The 21,935-nt window shown below is 37.8% G+C and overlaps 1 protein-coding gene across 5 annotated transcripts in view; it reads left to right on the forward strand.

Moving 5' to 3' along the window:
* FTO (FTO alpha-ketoglutarate dependent dioxygenase) overlaps window positions 1-15,050 on the forward strand; it is a 231,419-nt gene extending 216,369 nt beyond the window's left edge. For all 5 annotated transcript variants that reach the window (XM_032701074.1, XM_032701072.1, XM_032701077.1 and 2 more), the window contains exon 9: window positions 13,939-15,050. In XM_032701074.1, coding sequence (XP_032556965.1) covers window positions 13,939-14,107 — 169 coding nt within the window. In that variant the 3' untranslated portion in view covers window positions 14,108-15,050. The remainder of the gene's footprint in view (window positions 1-13,938) is intronic.
* The last annotated feature ends 6,885 nt before the right edge of the window (window positions 15,051-21,935 follow it).

A 21,935-nucleotide genomic window follows, 5' to 3' on the forward strand; every position in this document is an offset into this window, starting at 1 on the left:
CCCAAAGTTTTTATAATGCAAAGGTGTTTTCTTGAAGGTATTCTAAGCCTTCCAGTTAGAAAGGTTACAAATATATTAAGAAGATTGGCACCTGGCCTAAATTATGAGACAAATGTAAATGAACAGTATTTTTCTAAAATCTTGGAAGAAAGGAAAAAAAAAAAAAGAGGAAGAAGTGCATGGAATATTCCTCAAGGGCTTGAAAAGAACCTGAGGTAACAGTATGATTTCACCAGCATTTCACTCTGGCTGTGCAGACAAGCCAGCATTAGGTAAACTGAACCTGGTAAAGTTATTAAGGCTTGGAAAAGCGAGATCAAACTGATAGCTGTTATCAGAAAGTAGCTAAGCCAGGCCTGTCACTGCTTGGGTAGACAACAGTGTCATATGCTCTCAATAGTAGTGAAATGCTGAAAAGGTGAAGTGAAAGTGGAAAGAAAAAACTCTGTAGGAGGAGGTCTGAGAAAATAGTCTTCTCATCTTCCTGAGGAATGTCATTAACTTCCCTAGATGCTCCTACTGGCACTTCAGTAAGCAGGATAGCATGTGAAACTTCCCTGTAGAACTTCACATATCTGAGAAATACAAACTACAGATTAGTAACTCCTCAGGAGCACTTAAGAATGGAAAAAAGAAAAAAGGACACCTGCTGTTTGGATTAAAAAGAGGAGGATTACATAGCTATTGCCAAATCCCTTAAAGTTTACATTCATTTCTTGGCATTAAGACAGATTGGAGTAATAGCATTTCAGCAAGGAAAAAGGTGAATGCATACTTTGCATTGTAGATTAATATGATCACAATATTACTTGAAAAAGCAAACTAAGTAGGAGGGACATTAAGTCAGTTGCATACTCGGGGAAGGAGTGTTTCTTGTAACACAGGAAGAGAAGAAATTTCATCAGCAGTTCATTGAAAGGAAGGTCAGCTGGCAAGCAATAAGCTAGGAAAAATGAATTCTGAAATACAACATTCCTAGACAAAATAAAACGTATAGAAGGCCAAGATCATCCACTTTTAATAAAGTTTAAATAGCAGTTCTTTAGCAGACACAGAATGAAGGAAGACAAAACAGTAGGTCTCTTGTGAGAGTAATGAAATGGATACTTTTTGTTATGTATATCTTGATGTTCCATGAATCTGCACAAAACATGGAGGGATGGACAGCTAATGGCACCCAACAACAGATTTCTGTTTCTTTGGCCTCAAAAAATTACAACACTGTCCACAGACTTTGAACCTGACAGTGTAGCTATCGTGTAGGTTCCTTGGGAGAAGTCTCTGAGAAGTTTTGCTCTGTGTTGCTGTAGCCCTGCATCCCTTCAGATAACACGTGGCAGATTCTTGCCCGTTGTGTAATGAGTTAATCAAAGACTAGAGACTAAGTGCAGGGAGAGGGACTGGGGTAGGATGGCTGCCTCAGGTTCTTAAGAGAAGTTGCAGATAATTATGTGCATGTGCTGTGTGTTGGCCAGTGATGCAGAGATCACCTCCTGGGCCCTGTGCTGTGGAGCTTTTCAGCCTGTGCTGAACCTGAAATGCATATGAAAGTTCCACTGAGCTAAATGAGATTTAAATATGTGACTATGATAGAAGATTGGATCAGGTCCTTAATTAACTAATATAAGAGGTCTTTAGAATTCTGATGTGATGTTTTAAGAGGAATTATATGACAGAATAACATGAGCAGCCTTGCAGGTCAATGTGTACAGCAGATGTCAGCCTCTCTCGTTAGCAGACTTCAGGCTTGGCCATTTTACAATAAAGATTTAGTCAAGAGAAAGCACGTAAATGTTTGAGAATCAAGTTGAATTGCACCCTGCAAATACTAACAAAATAACCCATCTGAACTACTCATAAGGTATTGGCACCATATACCTTATTATCATTGGAGTGTTCCCTATGGCAATAACTTCAAGAAGAATTTCAAGAGTAGTTTCATTATCTATTGAAAAGCAATTTTTTACTTTCTGTTGAGGGAAGATAGTTTTACGAATAACTCTGAAGTTAACTCCGAAGGCCATTTCAATCGTCCATAGATCTTACGATATTATGTTACCTCCTTTCGTTTCAAATTCACAGCATAAGAAAGAAAAAGAATGACATAAATTGGATGTTAGAAGAGTTCTGAAGATAGACATCAGAAGAATTCAAGAGTAAGAAGAGAATTCAGCATTATTTGTTATTTTCCATCCTAAAGTAAAAAGAGAACAAAGCATCAAAAGCATCAGTAGTGAGAGAGAGCTCAAAGCCAGGACTATATATCATAGGATATGAAACAAGTGAGTTGGCACCACCAAAAGGTCTAAAGTCTTAGTCTGTGGTTTAAAGTCGTTGATGTTGCAGTCAGAAGGATCTTTCAACCACAGAAAGTAATATGAAGAGCTGTATGCATTTGTTGCAATAGATGTTTTAGGTTTTGCCTACTAGTAGCATTTTGGTACTCACTTGGGTTAATAAGTCTTCCTGGTGCAAGGAGAATTCAAATGCACTGCTAGGATGTTATAGATCACAGTCTTGCACGTCTTTAAGCACTTCTGGAAATAATGCCTGTGAATGTAAGCCAGGATCGGATGCATGTAGTTTATCATGTGTTTAAATGGATTGAATTCAATCATATTCCATAAAGGAAAGTGTATTCCAGGCTAATAACTTTAAATCATCATTCAGTCTGTACTGGAATTTTAGATGCATTAAAAAATATTGTAGAATTACATTAATTCCAAAGTTTTGAGGTATAGTGATGCTCAACTTTCACATAGCATTTCTTCCCTTAATGCAGTTGAAAGTAAGTACAGAAATACATTTGTTCACATTATATCTGGGCAACAGTAATTATTTACAAATTAATATAGGAAATTTAACATCTCTATGTAATGTTTTCAATTATTTGAAACACAAAGGGTAGTAGAAAAAATTCTGAGGTCTCGTTTGGTAGTCAGAAAGATTTATTCCACTTGTAGAGAAGAAGCTTATTGAGTATGTTGTTGTCATATGAATTTTACTTGTAGCCGAATGTACTGAAGCATTTCCTGGGATATCAACTCTATGTCTCTCCCAGCACTGGATTTTTTTTTTTTTGGTGGTATATTTTTATACTGATTTATCCATTAAAAGTCACCGAATAAAGCAGCAGCCATGGGGAAATTCTACAGTGTTTGAAATGTGGTTAGTTAGTTGAGGCTTTCTTTTTTTATTCTTAAACATCTACTTACTCTTCTTGAGCCTCTCTGCCTTTCTTGTATCTGTTTTCTCATTTCCCTATTATTTTTTCCCTCCTGCTTGACCCCATGTTGACCTAAAGGAAACTGTGTTTTAGCCTGCAGGATTGCATTGCTCTTATAGTATTAGTTCCAATATATGTTATAAACATTCTGGTTGGAGGCTACAGCCGAGGTGCACAACACAGGGAAGACAATGTAGATCCGCAGCAAAATAAATCTTTATTTTTGTTTGTTTGTTTGTTTCCTAAGCCACTTAGGAGTTCAAGGCCATAGGTCTTGATAGAAAATGTGATATAAGCTTCTCTTACATATGTGAGTATATATTTATGTATGTATACAGAGAGAGATCTATGTATGTATTTATATCACAAGTTGTAATGATGAACGAGATCTTAATTTCAATCTACAAATAGAGAGTTAGTCTTGTGTTTGTTTGGCTTTCATATATGGTGCTTGCTAGCCACCTGTCATAGTTTCCTTTTGGCTATTGAAACATGCCGATTCACTGAAAAGGAGCAAAGCAGGCAAAGGTGCATTTTATCAAGAGCCTGAGAGGATCTAGGTGGTTTCTGGGGCAAGATCTGCGTTTGGTGTCACTCTCCCTAATAAAGCATACATCCACAAAGGACTGTTCCCTGTTAAAGCATATGTGGAGTCCTTCTTGCACAGCAGTTACTACGAATATCTGTGGTCTGTGATTCTGTTCTGCCCCCAACTGCTACCCTGAGTCACCCTTACTTTGGTCCTGATGGAAATTGTGGATTTTGGGGGTGGATTGTGTTAGCAGCTTGCGGGAGTGACATAGGAAGGATTACATGGCTTTGATGCTGAAAAGATATAGCCCATTTCTGTCCAGTCTGATTTAAGGATCAAGTAATACAGTTACTGTTAGTTGCATTCAGTCATGTTTCTTTTGATTTTACTTTCCTTATATAACAGGGATTTGTCATAGAGCAGTTGATTTTTGTTAATGAGAAAAGGTGCCTTATGGAAAAATGGGCACTCAACAAGGAAAACGTTTTACCTTTCTTGAAGAGGGGCAGAACCTCTAAATCCAGAAGTTCTTTGGTAAATGGGATTGCTTACTTTAAACGAGGTGGCAGTAAATGGAAGGGCCATCCTCCTGCTGGGACATTTGAAACAGCCGTGTCTTTACATTTTTCCTCGGCTATGTGACTTTCACGTAAAAGGAGTACAAAAGATAAAGTGAAAGAGTAAATGATGCTGGAAGCATCATTAACTTCTCAGATAGCATTCTTTCGGAGAATATGGTGTCTTTCAAAAAAATGTGCCATATGCATGGCTCAGCCCCAGATCTTCCAGCAGTCTAATACTGGCAAGGGAGGGCATCTGTAGCCCCCTGGGAAGTGGGCTGTGGGGATTACCTTTTCTCCTCTTTGTTGGTTTTTATTTCCATTTCCTTTTCCTCTCTTTTTCTCAGTCATTTAATGCCATTCTGCACAACAGAGGGGAGCATCTGGCCCCAAGTAAACACCCAATAAAATAAGTGGGGGAAGTTCACAGCTCCCTTGGTGCTATTGCGTCTGTCTGGTTATGGACTCAACAAGATAACCATGCATCAATTTACATTGTCCAGGCTATCTTCACAACCAGAAGTGCTTGAAACCTTATTTTAATAGAAGCTTAGATTCTGGAGAATACTATAAAATCTCTCCAAAGGCTCCAAATCAGCAATTCCATCTGTGTTTCTGCAAATGTAGAGGAACAATGCCCCAGCTGATTATGCAAACAGAATGAAAATAGTTATTTTAAAAGTGCATAAAATCAATACTTTGGGGAAAACAAGTCAGCTGTGTTTATACTCAGCATATAGCAGACATTTTGTTTCTTTGTCTGCAAAAAATCATAGGAAAGCAAAGATCGCAAGTGAAATAAAACAGCCGATCATACAGTGAAACAGAGGGGACTGGAACATCAGATGTCTCAGCAAAGGCTTAGAGCATTTTAGGTTCCTTTTGAGAGAATATAAATTATGTTGAGGTTGATATATTTGTATGTTTTTTTGAAGTCAAAGCCAAATATTCTCAGCACGGTGGGAATAACTCACGTCCCATTGCTGATCATGAAAAGTATGTAACTAAATCCATGTCTGTGGTGCTGAAAATTTCCTCCTAAATGCTGTCTCTTTTGGACTGATGGGATTTTTTGCAAGTACTGCAATGAAGAGGTGTGCATATAAATATGTATAAGCGTGCTTCTCATACAGCCAGGATACATTGCTTGTATACATATTATTCTAAAAACAGGAAACAAAAGCATCTGAGAAACAGGACTAAGACGGAAAAATTTTTAGACATGTAAGTTAAATTGGATTAAACTTCATCTTTCAGCAAATGCCATGTTATTTATTCAGGGTTTCTCTGGGGGATTTCCCTACCCCCTACACTTTATAGAGAGTAGGGATGTTTCTTAATTAAAAAATCAAACAAACATGGAATGGAGGCTGCCCCACACAGATGTTCCCTTGTGGGAATAGGAGGTGCACTGATTTTCTCATGGACAGTTTCTGGCTCTGTTGGACAGAGGCCACAAAGGAGAGGAAAAGCTCTGTCTGGGGAAGTCTGATGCCAGGATTATTCTCAGTGCTGCAGTGCCATCTACTAGATATTCCCCTTTGTAGGGGATAGTTGGTGACCATGGCAAGGAGGGTCATTGATAAACTCATCAGAAGTTGGGTAGATTTCTGTTTATTAATTACCCCACAGCAGAGATTACTATCTCAGAGAAAGGAGCTTCTTGTGTCCTTTTTTCTTCCATTCTTTCCACCCAGAGCTGAAATGTTTCTAAGGTTTTGGGGCTTTGTTTTACAATTCCCACTCTGTAGTGGAAGATACCATGCAGCAAACCTTTATTCTTTCCCATAGTTTGTGAGATAAATAGTTTAGAAAGACTTAAAATATTTAAACTATTTTAATTAATATTGTAGGGGGAAAATATTTTATTTTATTTACAGTTAAGGCAAAACAAAATGTCCTTTAAAAATAGTTTTGTGAGGTTTTTCATGTGTTTTTACAAATACATGTGAAACACATTGGTGGGTTTGAAAACTTTCATCTGGACTCCAACAATGCTTCGGTTGCAATTATTTCAACATTTGGAGATTATTAATTTAAGGTTTTTTCATATTTACCTGATATACTATTTGAGTAATAACAGAAACTGATATTTTCAGGCTTATGCAACTGTCACTTAAACCTCTTTAGTGTCAGGTTCATTGATCTCTTCTGCCTGTCTGTGGAACAGCAGAGCACACTCTGCAGGGCAGTGTTAAAGATGGACCCTGCTGTAGATTCACTTTGCAGAAGAACACACAAGGATAACACTGGTTGTTTTCAGCCTATCCTATAGTGTCACCAGTGATGCCTCAGGATATTTTAGCCAGTGTCCTCATTTCCAGTGGAATGGTTTATTTTGGAGCCATAAAGCTCCTGAGTCAGTGATTGTAAACTTTGGTTCTGTGGTAAGGGCCAAATGCACCAGTGACTCGAGTCATTAATCAACTTTTGAAAGAAGCAGACAGGAAAGATCATCTGACATGCCAGCAACTATATTTGTACTCATGTATTTGCGCAGCTGATACTTTTTTTCTTACATTAATATTTAACTGATATTGCCTCCATCCCTTCCTAAACCTGGCATTCTCTTTTCAAGTCTCTTATCTGGAAACAAACTCATTTTGTCCCTTCAATAAATGCAATCCCAGTCTCAGCCATTACTTATGACTGGGCAGACTATAGTAACAGCACATGAAAGAACATCAGCAGTGACTTACTGTAAATGGGACAGACTTCTTGGGAATGCACTGGGGATTAAATGTCCAAAAGAATGAAGCACTGCTCTCTTTCCATCTGGCCATTTCATTTCGCTACCTTTTTGGGATCAGTACTTCTGAAATCTGGTTTGCAAAGTCAAATATTAATGTAATTTGTTTTGTCCTCTGAAGGTTTTAGTTGTGCAGAGTCACAAGAGGGACAAGCATGGAACAACTGAAAGAAATCCTCTCTGCCAAGGTTGACAACTTTCTGATTGTTTAATTAAAAAAGCTAAGGAAATCTTTGGTTTAAGGTTTCGGTTGGACTCAATAACTTTCAAAATGTCCCTTGTGGTGTAAAAAATTAGAATTTTGTTGGTGATAAAGACAAAGCATTTATAGCCATATTAACACACACCCCCATATTTCAATATTTATATTTTCTCCATCCTTTGTTTTTTCAGTAAGCAGTTTTTAGGATACAAATCATGAAAGTCAATAGCAAGTGAAAGATTTGTAAATTATTAGCTTGATTATATTTTACAGAGTTGAAACAAAGAGCTCAGAAAGCATTCCACCCCAATCCCTGGGCATTAGTCAACCCCCATTTTCCAAAGCTTTATTTTCCAAGCACCCTTCAAAACACCTTTGGTGAAGTTGCAGCTGAAATACTGATTCTGTATATGTTATTTCTTCCAAAATAAGTCAAATCAGAAGTCCAGACATCAACATTTTTCAACTATAAGCAAGTTAAGCTCCAGTTCCATATGTAGATCTCATGTCTTGGATTAGTTCTCCAGAAAGAGTACTTCTGAGAGCATAGGAATGGTTTCCCTCTGATATAGGTGATCCAGGGTGGAGCTCTGTTCATGAAGAATGAAAGTACCAGTAACATAATGGCTTTTGCAGGTTTTGTTCCCAACAGAAGCGTTGCCATTTCTTCAATTGTTTGGTTTCATTGCTCTTTGGGAACCTTAATCTGTGGTTGTAAACTTTCCCTTGTTATAGGCTACTGTGACCAAACAGGTGCCTGGAGTAGAAAAAAAGTAAAAATTAGGCATATTGTAACTTCTGAAATTGCTAATGCTGGAATGGGCACGCAATTGGAAAGCAGCTGCTTTTCAAATTTCTCACTCCTATTCCGTTTCTTCATTAATTGCATTTATCCCTTCCACTTGTTAATTTTTCTCGTAGATAAATGAAAGTTCAGTTCATCAAATAGCAGAAGTAACTTTTTCAGTCCTTTTTAGGGACTTTATCGCAATATCCTATCCATGTCTAAAGGTGAAGGAGAATTTGTATTTACGGCATCAACTTCAATTTTCACTTTAGAGTTTTTCTGTTCTTTACTGAGCAAGTCAGTTTGATCAAAAAGATTTTTTTTTCTTTCTGTGCAAACTTTGAAGTTGCAGAACATCACATCTTGTTACTCCATGTTGTATTAGCTGACTTACAATGCCAATAATGTACAATGCCACAATTGTAAGTGGCTAAAAGAGTTGTGAAATTTCACTCTGAGAAATTATGTCCAGCCTCTTGCATTTCTTTCATAGTTTATTTTGCATGGTGTTTATTATTATGCTTGCTAGCTCATGTGTATTGTGAATGGTTTCTGGAAAAGTATTTAGGTTGAAATCTTGGCCTTGTTGAAATCACTGGAAGTTTCAACATTGACTTAAATGGCATCAGGTTTTAATTGTGATGTTTTCAGCAGCAGAAGTAAATTTGTCATACCTGTCAATGACACATGACATACACTGTTTAGAAAAAACAAAAATCAAGGTTAATTTATTTGAGTATTTGTCCTTGTGTATGTAGTCTCATCTTTTCTCTGTGCCTTGCATTGCAATTCAAGTAGCTGAGAATGCACTGTATCCTCTTGTATATGCTCTGGCAACTAAGAGTGTTAGCTTGAAATGACATGGGATAATCCTAACACTGAGATTAGAGTAACTACACATAGTTTGAATAATGATTTCCATGCAAAGGAAAGATTTGAAGGACAAGGATGAAAAAATCCAAACCTGCAAGCAAATCTCTGTGTCTCAGGTAACTACACTATTAGGATTTGTGTTCACACAGCAGAGGTCTCTGTTGGAACATTAATAACCCATATTTGACCAGACTCATATGTGCAATGTCATTGTGAGTTTTAAGAATAGAAGATGGTGTCTAAAGAAGTTACTGCTGTTGCTCTTAGTCAGAACGTCACTTATTTTAGCAGAGTTGAGTCATTTTAACTGATGTCAGTATGGGTTTAGTGAATACATTTGTCTCAGCAGGGTGATCCAAATGCTGGTTTTACCTGGGCTGTTGTTTTAAAAGTTACTTTGAAGTTCTGAATAAGAGCTCAGTAACACCTTTATTCTAGCATGAATAAAGAGAGAAAATAGCTCTCGTATAAAACATGACAATTTCAGGAATGCTAGAGTAAGAATATATGGGTGAGTGTGTGCTTTTGTACCTGCAGAGCAAATATCCCATCCTCCCTTTCTGACCATATCAGTACAAGGGGGAGATGGCCAGACCCATTTTCCTTGTCTCACCTTATGGATTTCCACGTGATCTCCCTTGGTCTTTGAACTGCCAGGCGCAGACAGCTAAATTAGTACCATCTAGGAAACAGGACTGTTTATATCCTCCTCACTCTTAACACTCCTGAGCTGCAGATTGACCCCTATTGATCTGATTTGACTGCACTTCTCTGGAGTAGACAAACAGTGCAGTAGAATTCAGGGACCCTAATTCACAGTACCTTATTTAGGTTCCTGGGTAATTCTTATTTGCATTAATCACATTCATCAGCAGAACCTGAGGCTGCCTCTTGGCTTTTATGCATTCCTGTTCCTGACAAGGGAACAAAAAGGTATCTGCACTGAAAAAGGACTGTTTTAAGAATATTGATACTTGATAGTTGCAAAACTTCACTATTAGAAAGAAAACTGTTTTTCAAATCAATGGCTCACGCATTACTGTAAAATATATCGATTAAAAACAAAGCTTAATGTTAGTCATTTAGCCAGCAGAGTGATGCAATACTGAAATAAATTTATCCTTTGACTTTTGCATTAACCTTTTATTGACTGCTTGCATACTCATAATTAACACACACTTTAGCTAGCTTGGTTAATTTTAGCATTGTGATCAGTGTGCTCTGATGTAGCTGACACCCTGATCATCAAAATGTCAGTGCAGCCCAGGGAACCATAACCAGGCAAGTGTCAGTCTCACTGAGCAGATACACCTGCCCATGGAGATGTTAACCAGCTTCCAGGGAAAGTGTCATGCATTGCCATGCAAGTGGTCATACAGTCATACAAATGTTTGTCATCACTTAGTTGAACATATATTAATAGTTCTTGGTCAATATTTATGAGCAAAGTCCGTTTGGAAAAAACAGGCAAAAAGGGAATCAAAAATCTGTGAACTTTACAGGGTAGAGATAGCGAGAATGTGCACTGCAACAGTAACTAATTGCTGCTTAAAAATGGGCTTTTTTAATTGAAACTGCCACAAATCTAGACTGTTTTAGTAAGAAAGCACAGATTATGGAGTTTTGTGCATTCTGCACATCTTTAGACAAACAATCCTTTCTATAATATGTTAGTGAAATGTATTGTCAAGGTGTTGCAGCTAAATTGCTCTGAAATATATCATAGCAGTTTTTCTGTTCTGCTGCAGATAAGATATTGAAGGTGCCCCTTGATTTGGCATCTATTCTGTATCTCAGAGCTTATGTGATTTCCACTCTTTACACATTTTTTACGTATGATATATGCAGATTAGTTCTGCTCTCTGTTGGACATTTGACTCTATTAATTCAAATAACAGTTTTTAATTGATATCGAATACCTTCATTAACTTATATAAATCTTGGTACTTTCCCATTACCACTGTAATTCCGTGTTTGCAGTCTTTCCCACATGGAACCTCATAGTTTCTTTTGTATTTGGGAAAATAATTTCTGTTTATGGTGAGTTATTGTTGATAACTTATGTTAGCTATCACATACAAAAGAATTTGAAATAATTGTGTGCAGTCATCTGTGCCTTTGATTGTTCTGCTTCAGTTTAAAATATTGCTATCCTTTCGCAAGATATTCAGCTCTCTTCCACTGCTACAAATTAAAGACCATTGAAGGAACAGTTTCTCCTACAGAAATTTTTTAAAATCAGTAGTAATATACTCATCTGGAAGACCTGTTCTTGCACCCTAATTCTGAGTCAGAGCACATCTTTGTTGATTGTGTTCCAGCTTGTGGTTGCTATTCAGGTGAATTGCCTAACGAACTGCCAGGTGCAGTGGTGACTGCTAAAAACCCAGCCCCAATACCTTCAAACAGGAGCAGCTTGAGTTGGCTTTGATGTCAGCAGATCCAGCATAGGGACTGTAATTTTGTTCAAAATACATGATTCACAAAATGTAAAAATGTTCTGCTGTTCTCACTATATAAAGCGAAGTAATCCAGTAGTAATCCAACAGAAAGACAAAGGAGCTGTGGGATTGCTGAACTTGGAGTATTAAGGCTTTCCCTTTTTTGTGCTTTTGCAGTGATGCATTTCTGTCATCAGATTTGCACAACAACACTTCCACTCTCTAATTTCTCACGTGGATTATGCTCTGGCTAAAACTTCCCAAGTGCATGATTGCCTGGAAGTTCAGGCACATGTTTAGTTGTGGGGAGACCTTTCAGCAGTGGCTCTGTGGGTAACAGAAGTAGAGAAGGGAAAGTAGTGAGCAGAGTCTCATGGGCTGTCCAGGCACAGCATCACCCTGACTGCTGCCACGTGTACAGCAACACAAATGCCCAAATGTGAGGGGAAAGCTGGTCAATCCATTTGTGTGAGTGAACAATGGTAAAAAAAGACATGAAAGGTTAAAAAAAGGGTGGTGAAATAGTGAAGAAGCTAAAAGCTGATATGTCTTTTCTCTCAGTGAAAACTGTGTTGTTAATAGCAGATGTGTGAGAGAGAGAATGTTTATTATTATCATAAGCTGAGTTTTGCAGACCACATAACATGCCTGCAGTACTTACTGGCTGAGCTTCCTGCTTTGTCATCTGCAATAATCTCTAGATGGTTAATTTATCCCCTTTTAGATTGAAATGCTTAAACTGGAATATCTTATACTACCCACCAAATAGATCATATTATTTTGTGCCAAGGCAGAAAATAAAGCAAGATTTTAAAAGTCTTATAGAGTTATGCTGTAATTAGTTTCAGCTTCCCCTGCATATTAATTTTCTCCTGTTCCTTTATATAATTTGGAAAATGTCTTCCAAACATGATGGCACGATCAGTTAAGTACCTCTCAGAACTCATACACTAAACTGCATTTGCTCTAACAACTATTATAAAGCAGCCAGCAAAACAAATCCTCTGTTATTCTGTACAGTGCAGCTTATCAATGCAAACAGTTTAATATTTATGCTAAGAGGATTGTCACAAGTAGCTTCTGTTCCTTTAATTCTTGTTTTAAATAAATAATGAGAACATTTAAACACATTACGCTTCCCAGGGCCCTGAGGTCGGCTAATCTTATTATTTATGAAGTGATGTGCTACATAATAGTACTTAGTGCATGTTAACAGATGCTATTATCAGGGGCTGATGTGGAGAGCTGAAGATATATTGGAATGTTATGTGTTAATACTGTCCTTGTAGTGTAATGTACGATGGATTGAGTGCCCAGGATGCTGGTGTGGCAATTAACCACCCACCAACATGGGTGTAAAGCTGAAGTATGTTTTCTCATGGGGATTACACTGCTATTAATAATTCCCAAGAGAAGAAGACATCTTTCATTTGGCAACAGTCTCTTCCAGAAGGTCGACAGTGTGGACAAGGAAGTTTGCATGTGTCAGTATTTTTCAAGTTCATTCTACAGAGATGAAAGACACACATATGTTTAAAACAACTTTTAAGTTCTTGCAATTATGTGCTTTACGGAACACGAACTTTGTCTTGTAAGAGATAAAAGTGCTCTACATTTTGCTTGTTATCTCTTTAAAAAGCTATATAGGCCTGCAGTATATACCAAAATTATGGTAATGTTCAGCATTTTTGTTTGTCTTGCCCCATTGTGAACATTGTGATTAATAAGCAACATGCAAATTCTTTGAGGGGAAGGGAAAAGAGGGAGAGAAATCCACCTTGAAGTGTGACAATTTTCTAGATGCAGCACATTGCATTACAGTCTAATCTTTACAGATGTGATGGTTAACACTTATAAAACTTTCTTCTGCAGGCTGCAGTTCAGTTGAATATTATAATTAGACTTCACTAGTATTGATGAATAATCCATTTAATAAAAAACATTGTAATTTAAACATTTTCTCTGGGGACTAACATACACTAACCTCTTAATTTAATTTTATTGAAGTTTTGCCCACCTATTCATCATTGGAAGTTGTTATTAACCTCCATTTCCATTTATCTTTATAGAATTTTCTCTTTTTATATTGCCTTTTTCAGACCTAAGCAGGTTGATACACTTGTAAATCTCCAGAATCTACAAAGCTAGTCCAGCTTCTTTAATATTGTTTAATCTATCCCCCCTGACCTTAATGCAGTAAATTCAGTTTAATCTTTCTCAATAATCTAGTAATACATTGGAAACCGCCAAACATTTAAATCTGATAATGGTTTAATCACATACTTTAAATAACAGCTGAGATAATGAAAAAATAATTCACCATATAAAGGAACACTAACTGAGTTTTCTCTGTGATTGGCTTTTTGAGAAATCCCTGTAGAAAATACAAAGCCTACAACAGAAATCAACTTCACTGGAAATGAGCAATCCATTTGGTCAGAAGATGTCGTATTTCTTTTTTATTATCATCTTTCTCTTTAAATTAATGCACAAATATATCCTCGCTGAGTATTCAGTTTCTGGATACAGTTTTACTTACGTAGTTCATCTGCTTACCTTTCTTTTCAGATGCCAGTCAGATGCAGCAGAGAGCTTGCCAGAAGACCAGAAACCAGAATGTCATCCCTTCTGGACAGATGATGATGAATGTAATATGCCTCTGCCATATGATCTTGAAGAAGTAATTGCTTATCTACAAAATCTTACTCAATGGATAACAAGTGACCTTCCAGCCTAGAATTATTGATGCTCATCATCTGGGGAGAAGCTTTGTAGTTTAACATAAATCCTTTTCAGCTTTATGATTCCTTCATTATGTGTTGTTTTATATGTCAATGCAGATTTTACCAGTCATCACACAGTACCTTAGTTACTGTCTCATAATAAAAAGGACCAGCCCCCAAATTTACAGAAGCATGTGTTTTTTAAGACCTGAAGTCCAGAACGCCAGCCTTAGTTCTGTCCTCCTCTGCTCTAATTCCCATTGACCCTGCAGCCCAGGGATATCCATGTTTCATAGAAGCACAGAATGGGTCAGGTTGGAAGGGACCACAGTGGGATCGTCTGATCCAACCTCCCCGCTCAAGCTGGATTGTTCTAGAGCACCAGACACAGGATTGCATCCAGACAGTTCTTGAATATCTCCAGTGAGGGAGATATTACCCTCTCTGGGCAATCTGTTCTTCCTCATATTGAGGTGGGACTTCCTGTGCATCCGTTTCTGCCCATTGTCTCTTGTCCTGTATCTCGGCACCACCAAGCAGAGTCTGGTCCATCCTCTGACACCCTTCTCCAGATGCTGGTAGACATTGATAATATTCCTTCTCAGTCATCTCTTCTTGAGGCTGAACACTCCCAACTCCCTCAGCCAGTGTGTTTTCACAGGTTCCCTTTGTATCTATGTTTCAGCTTCCGTGAGTGCCTACAACTGCCTCTGGTTTGACAGGCTTGAGCAACACAAGGTGTATCTCACACCTGTGGCAAAGCAGACTTAATGATTTGGGCATCCTAACGAGAGGCGAGGTTGGGGTGAGCCTGCTGGAGATCTTCAAAACAGAGCTGTGAGTTCTTCATCCACTAACACGGAGGGGCAGGAGTGTGGAGATAATCCTTTATGCAGTGGCTCCTTGTTAGACCGTTTTTTCAGATGAGGAGCTCTGGAGAAGCATCCTAACATAGATCCCAAGACTTTTGTCATGGTTTGAGATTCTCAAAATCCAATTCCCTAGTCCAAGCCCCCTCCCACATCTTAACCTAGTGTAAGATGTGTTTTTCCAGACAATCACACAAGACTCAGAATGGGGGAAAGGGAATACATTACAATGACTGTACAAATAAATACTACAATACACTATATACAATCTTAGCTATCTCTACCATAACATAAGTATTTACAATGGATCAAATCTCTTCTCCCTTCCAAATAAAAGTCCAGGAGGGAAGAAGGAAGAGATCCTTTCTACTCTCAGAAGCAGCAATGTCTCTAAGGCAACTTTCTTGCTGCTTTGCATCATAGCAGTTGAGTAGTCCTGGGAGAGATTTCCAATGTGAATCTACACCTCCTGGGCTCCCTGGAGCTCAGAATTCAGTTCCTAACCATTATTTTGTTTTTTACGTGTTGTGAATTCTGTTCTGAGGCCAGGTTTCCCATTGCATTACCTGAAGAGCTGATGGACCTAAATAAGGCTTTCCATTTGGGTTGTTGGATTGATGTTGGGCATTACAGAATCTAGTGAGATCTATGAAAACAAAACCAGAAGACTACAAGAAATGAAGCTGTTTGTGAACTGTTTCATAGTAATGTGCTATAAAAAGAACAGTTCTAGGTTGGATGATATATAGCACTGCTGAATGAGATAGAGAATTTTGATTTGGTTAAATTGCTATTTTAACTTGAACTGGTGTACAACTTTGCCACAAAAAGCAGAATAAAATCATTACAGTGAAAAAGCACTCAGGCTCTATTACCACTACAAAAGAAGCCAGTAAGACTCAGAGCTTGACGTTGCCACCAAGAAATGAATATGCCTCCCGTGTTAATCTTCTGTTTAAAGTCACTGCTGAGGCCAGGCTCACCCAGAGCATACCAGCATTCTGTACTGGCAAAGAGCTCTGTGTGCAGATGAGGCTTGTCCTGCTGAAAACTGTACTTTTGACAGTCTAATGTGTGCCAGACCTCCCTGGAGCTAAAGAAGCTGTGCCAGTAAAAATTCAGTTTTAGTGGTATGAAACTGTGTCCACACCTACAAGCTTTTGCCAGAACAATTATATCAAGTAGAGATTGTACCTCATAACACTTTTGGCATAGTTGTGCCAGCAAAACTGTAAAGACCTGAATCAAGTGTTTTCATTGTAGTCCTGGGCTTCTGCAGAAACTGTTAGCCACCCTGTAGAATGTAAAGACTCTCTGAAGAATATATTATTATTTAAAGTAGATTTAATTATATTATTACCTTGATCCACACATTTATCTATTGTCTCTTGTGCCACAGATTTCATATAATTCTGAAATACTGTTATGGGCATAGCTTTTTCTTTCCTGCACTAGCTAAAGCTGGCTTTACCAGTGGGCAAATAGCACGTATTTGGATTAGTGCCACACTAAACACTGTTTACTTTGGAGATCACTTAGGGAAAAGCTAGCTGAAGATATGGGAATTCTGCTTTTGAAAAGGCAGTTCTCAGAAACAGATATTGCTTTGGAAATAAGCAATATGAATTCAAACAATTTAATGATGTAACACTGTTAACACAGTGTTTGAGAGGACTGTTTATGCTGCTACTTTATGATTACTTTGTGTTTAATTAAGCACTGCTAACAACTGTGGGCATCACAGTATTGAAAGGAATCTGACCGCCACAAAGGGTGGACAAGGCACATTAATGTTGTAGTTTTTAGCTGAAGTGGAGGCATAGCTATTAAAAAATGATCAGCAAATAATTATTTCCAGCAGCAGTAGAAAAAAACCAAACCACTAATAGGAGACTGCTGGCAGTAATAATAGAATTTTTAAAAATACATGTTCACGGGTCTTGCCTATGCTTGAAGATTTAAGGTAGTGAATTAGCTGAACTAGTACTAGTCTCAGTGCAGTCACATGGCACTCATTTAAGCCATGGATGGCAATGACATAGAAAAATGAACACCTTTGTAATGAATAAAACCTAAGATTCACTGCCAAAATATCAATAATCAAGTGATTAAACAGGATTAATGCTCTGTATTGCATTCCAGTCTCACATCGTCTAAATCAGTATAACTTGATTGAGTTCACTTGAAATGCAGAAGTATGAGAAGATTTCATATCTCCAAAGCTCACAGGAATTGGTAGCAAAGACATGAATAAGGTTGATGGAACTATTTGAAGCACATAATAGTGCCAAAGGGTACCCCAAAAGAAGAACACAGTTAAAGGTAAAAACTTATGTAAAAAATTATGTAAAAAACCTGGGAGATCAAGTGTAAATTATCTCTGTGTTGGGATTATGTACTAGAAGCTGACAAATACTTTGAGGTTTTCTTTTTATTCAAATAGTTATAATCTAGCTTTATTCAAATAGTTATAATCTACTAATGATATTTTAGCAATCTATTTATATTCTAGCTTTAGATGACACATTTCCATTTTAGATGAGCTGGAAGACACAGACTCTAATGGATATTCAGTGTATAGCAACTGTTTGCCAAGCCTGGCTGCTCCAGAAGCATGAGGACCAAGGTCAAGTTTTTTCAAGGAAGAGGTGAGAGCATAAATTAACTTCTGACATTAAATTCAGTGATTCTTTTTAAATGGTGAAGTTCATGACTTTGCTTACATTTACTTTTCACCAGCCATGACTGAATTAAGGTAAAATAGTTCACTTGCACGTGTGCACCAGGCTAAATGGATTGCAGAAGATACAGATCTGTTTGCCTGTCTGCACTTGCCTTTAGACAATATTCATCAATTTTACAAAAGCTACTGACTAAACATGGAACCAATACAAATGAAATGCTCGAGGCAAGGGCTTTCTTTTAAAAATCTGATACAGAGTTGGTTTTACACTGATAGAAAGAAAATGTTGGCAGAAAATGAAAAACTTTTATTTTTTCTGTAATTTGGGGGATGAAAGATACAGACTGTTTCTAAGTATTTGATAGAAAACTGCTGTGTTATGCAATGTAATTAGAAATATTTTTATAATGCTTTGTTCATATCCTGTGTATGAAAATACTTTATCCCATAGGTCCTTTGTTCTGTTAAAAAGGTTGTGTAAATAAATAATAATCTCAATACGGTAGATTTTAAAGGCATCATACTTATGTTCTAAGCTTTACAGCAGGTTCTGATTATACAAAGTATAAATTAAAGAATGCCAGGAATAATCACCAACTGGACACTGTGCAGGATGAGTAACATGCACCACAATAGATATCCAAATCAGTTCCTCAGTTGGGTGAAGCATACTGTTAATAATGCCAAGGTCACGGTCATTCATTCACTTAAGTGTGGGACTCAGTGATCCTTGTTGGTCCCTTCCAACTCAGAATATTCTGTGACTCTGGATCTCCATCCAAATATGGTTTAGGTTCACTGGTAATGTTGCAAAATGCACTACAAAATCATGCTGGACTACATAATGCTGTGGGGCAGATTCAGGGATTCCTTTGACATAATAGGAAATAAAGAAATTAAAAGATTACTAAAATCCATCATGAAAGGTGACTAAAATATTGTAGAGTTTAGGAATGGACATTGCTCCTTTCTCAGTTGTTGCAGTGCTGTTCTATTAATCCTCTGCCATGCAGTAAAGTTTGGGCTATTGTAATAGATATTAAACTAGGCCAGGAGCTGATGTCTAAGCTGGGGTGAGAGGAGGGGAAGAGAGACGAGATGCACATGAGACCCAAGGGATGTGCTTTCTCAAGGCCACAACTTCATTAACTGAACTCATATGGGAGTCATTGAGCTGTAACTTGTACAGTGCAGGTCAGGATCTCTCCCTTAATTGTTACCACCTGGTGCAAAGTTAATGTTGACTCCTTAAACCCCTTCTTGCCCCTGACAGCTGGCCCTCAGCTTTTTGCCAGGAGCTGACCACTCTCTGCTCACACCAAGGTTACAGAGTTGGTAAGAGTGGTTGTTCCACTGTAGCAACAGGTCTGAGAAACTCTCATCCCCAGCTTTGTCCTCCACCTGTGTCCTACTGCCCCTCCGTGGACTCCATTCAACATCTGTTTCCCTTTTGAGATTCAGGTTGCTGCAGCTCATCTTCTACCTATCCCACCACGATGGTGAGCTGCCATGGGGAAGAGTCAGACAAGCAGAATACTGTTTGCAGTGAGGTTCCTCATCCCAAAAAAGACACCCACTGCACTCCCCACAAGAGAATGAAAATCTCAGCACTACACTAACCTGGCATTAGAGGAGGGGAGCTGCTGGGGAGTGATGAAGGACTCTAGCTAAACCACCAACACTTGTGTTTTGGAGGACTCCCAATCTGCCTCATTCTGGCTGTCACCTCACCCCACCTGTGGAGGCAGAGGCAATCCTGAATAGGACCACTGTTCTCTTTCCTGTCCAAACTGACTCTTCCCCTTCAATGTGGCTGGGCTTGCATCTTCATTTACATTCATCTATCCTCTTCATCTTAGCCTAAGGGCATTCATTGAACAGGAGAAGATAATTTATACAGTTGTAAAGAGACTGTACATAGAAAGGCTGCAGAACTGGCTGAATAACATGTAAAAGCCAAGAAATAACTGATAAAATTATCAGATTAAAATGCTGATATTTGGGCATAAGAACTTCACATATGTCATGAAAACTATGGTTTATCTCCTTATTACTTTGGAGATATTCATAATCCAAAAGGATATATTATGCTGTGGTTTACATCCTCTAAATCACTGGTTTTAGAGGGCTTGTCCATGATGACTAAGAATTTGGTCACAAAAGTTGTTCTCCTCCCCCTCTCTATCATCGAATATTTGCTTTCATGCCAACACATCTTGATCTGATTAGTCCCCTTGATTACAGGCTAAAGTAAAAAGTCAGGTGTATAGGATTCCCATTATCCTTTATTTCGCTGCTTCTAAGAACAGGTCAGATAGAGTTATTTCAGTGAAAATGTGAACAATCAACTTCTGTTTACCATTAACCTTCAGTTTTCTTTTCTTAAAATCAAATCAGGGCTTGGTAGGCAGTTATTTTCATACATGTCCCTTGATCAGTGGAACAATCTGTCAAAGGCCATTAAAGCCTTTATTAGGTTGAATTGCATTCAAAGTTAAGCTATCCAATCATTTGAAGGGCTATGATGATTATTTTTAATATAGTATACATTGATTTCTCTGTCTGAGTAGAAATGTAACTTTGAAACTAAGTATGTATGACTAGGTCGTTTTGCTATCTGGCATGTCCTGAGAAGCTTTGTTTCTTGTGGAAGAGGAATGTCTACAAAAAAAAAGGAAAAACAAATGCAGTGAAATCACCTGTATGTTCTCACAAGCCTTTCATTTTTCCTAGTTCATTGTAACCCTCACGGTATAACATATATGGAGTGGGAGGAAATTTTCCAAGGCCCTTTGCTCAAAATCTTCACTGAAAAATGTTGACATCTCATTGTAGTAATATTTTAGAAGTGACCCTGTATCTTAAGATCTCAGGATTCTTTACACAGAGAAACTGAGGCAGAGGTCAAAAGTGCAGCAGGGATTTGACTGCTAGCACTGGAACCGGGGGTTGTGTAACCCTCCATCACTGGTATATCCCCATCACTTCCAGTTAACCAGCTCAGTTTACAGATTAAAGATGCTCTCATAGAACTTGTTGTCCTCCAAAGTTATATCTGTAAGTGGAGCTGTAATCTGACCTACTCATGTCATATTTAGCACAATATTTATTTGCATAAGATACGATAATACATCTCATGTAACAGAGATCTTTTGTGCCTCCTAAGGTTTGATTAAACTTTCCAGTGAGTCTTTTAGTTACATTCGAGGTCCCTGAGCTCTCAGTGGAAAAGGTAAGCTTTATTGGAACTATTAAATTATTCCATGGAGACTATGCAGTATATAATACCATATAATACAGTCCACACTCTTTTACCTCTGTTTAAAGTATGGCCACTGCATGCCCTCTAGGGGGTATAACTGCTGTACTAGGAAACTCTTAAGAAAATACCCTGTGGGTATTTGTGCTGTTTACCAAGGTGAAGATGAGTTGCTGGAACAAAGTGGAATGTTGGTTATGCACCTATTAGCACTTTAGTCTGGTACCTATTTGGTAGTCTGGTAGTACTTTACTGAGGGCGCTACTTTACTAGTTATTTTGATGAACATCCTAATAGTATATTACCCAAACATTATCAAAGCATTCCACATTTCTTTCATTGCTGTTCTTTCTCTTCTGTCAACTGATGGCCCTCCTTTCCCTTTTGTCTCAGTATTAACAGTAATGTTATTAACAAGTTTTGTTCTTTGTTAGGCTGACATGACTTTAAAGTGAGAAAACTTTAGAATTATATATCAGATAGCAGTCTCTGAAGTACATTTATTTTCAAACCAATTTATTAGGATTTTATTTTGCTCCTTTTTTGTTTAGTACTTCCACATGTCATTTTTATTAAGGACTATTTATATAACTATGCAAGATATATGGTGAGAATATAAGTTTGTGTTATGTATTTGCTGATTTACTGACATTTATCAAATAAACCAGTTAAATAATCTGTGTCTATCATTTGCCCTATAGAGTGTGTTGGGTCTTGTCTTCAATCCCTCATTGTTGTGGTGCATGGGAGAAAAGTATATTTTTCCCACCATCTAACTTCAGGTGCCTATGTGAGGAAATTGTTTTCTCTAAGCTTCCTATATGGCAAATAGTGAGAGAGAAGCTTCTTCAAAGCAGCAAACTCAAAGATGCTCTGAATCTACTCTTCAGTGACGCATTTCTAACTACTTGAACTGTGTGGCAAGTCCAAGTTAAGTGCAAAGTTATCCACATCTGCTTATGCTGGCAATTTAATAATGGTAAATAGATAAAATAGACAGTGAAGGATTTGTTTTTATTCTTTGAATTGAT

Source organism: Chiroxiphia lanceolata, chromosome 13 (assembly GCF_009829145.1).
Source record: "Chiroxiphia lanceolata isolate bChiLan1 chromosome 13, bChiLan1.pri, whole genome shotgun sequence".
NCBI classification, from domain to species: Eukaryota; Metazoa; Chordata; class Aves; order Passeriformes; family Pipridae; genus Chiroxiphia; species Chiroxiphia lanceolata.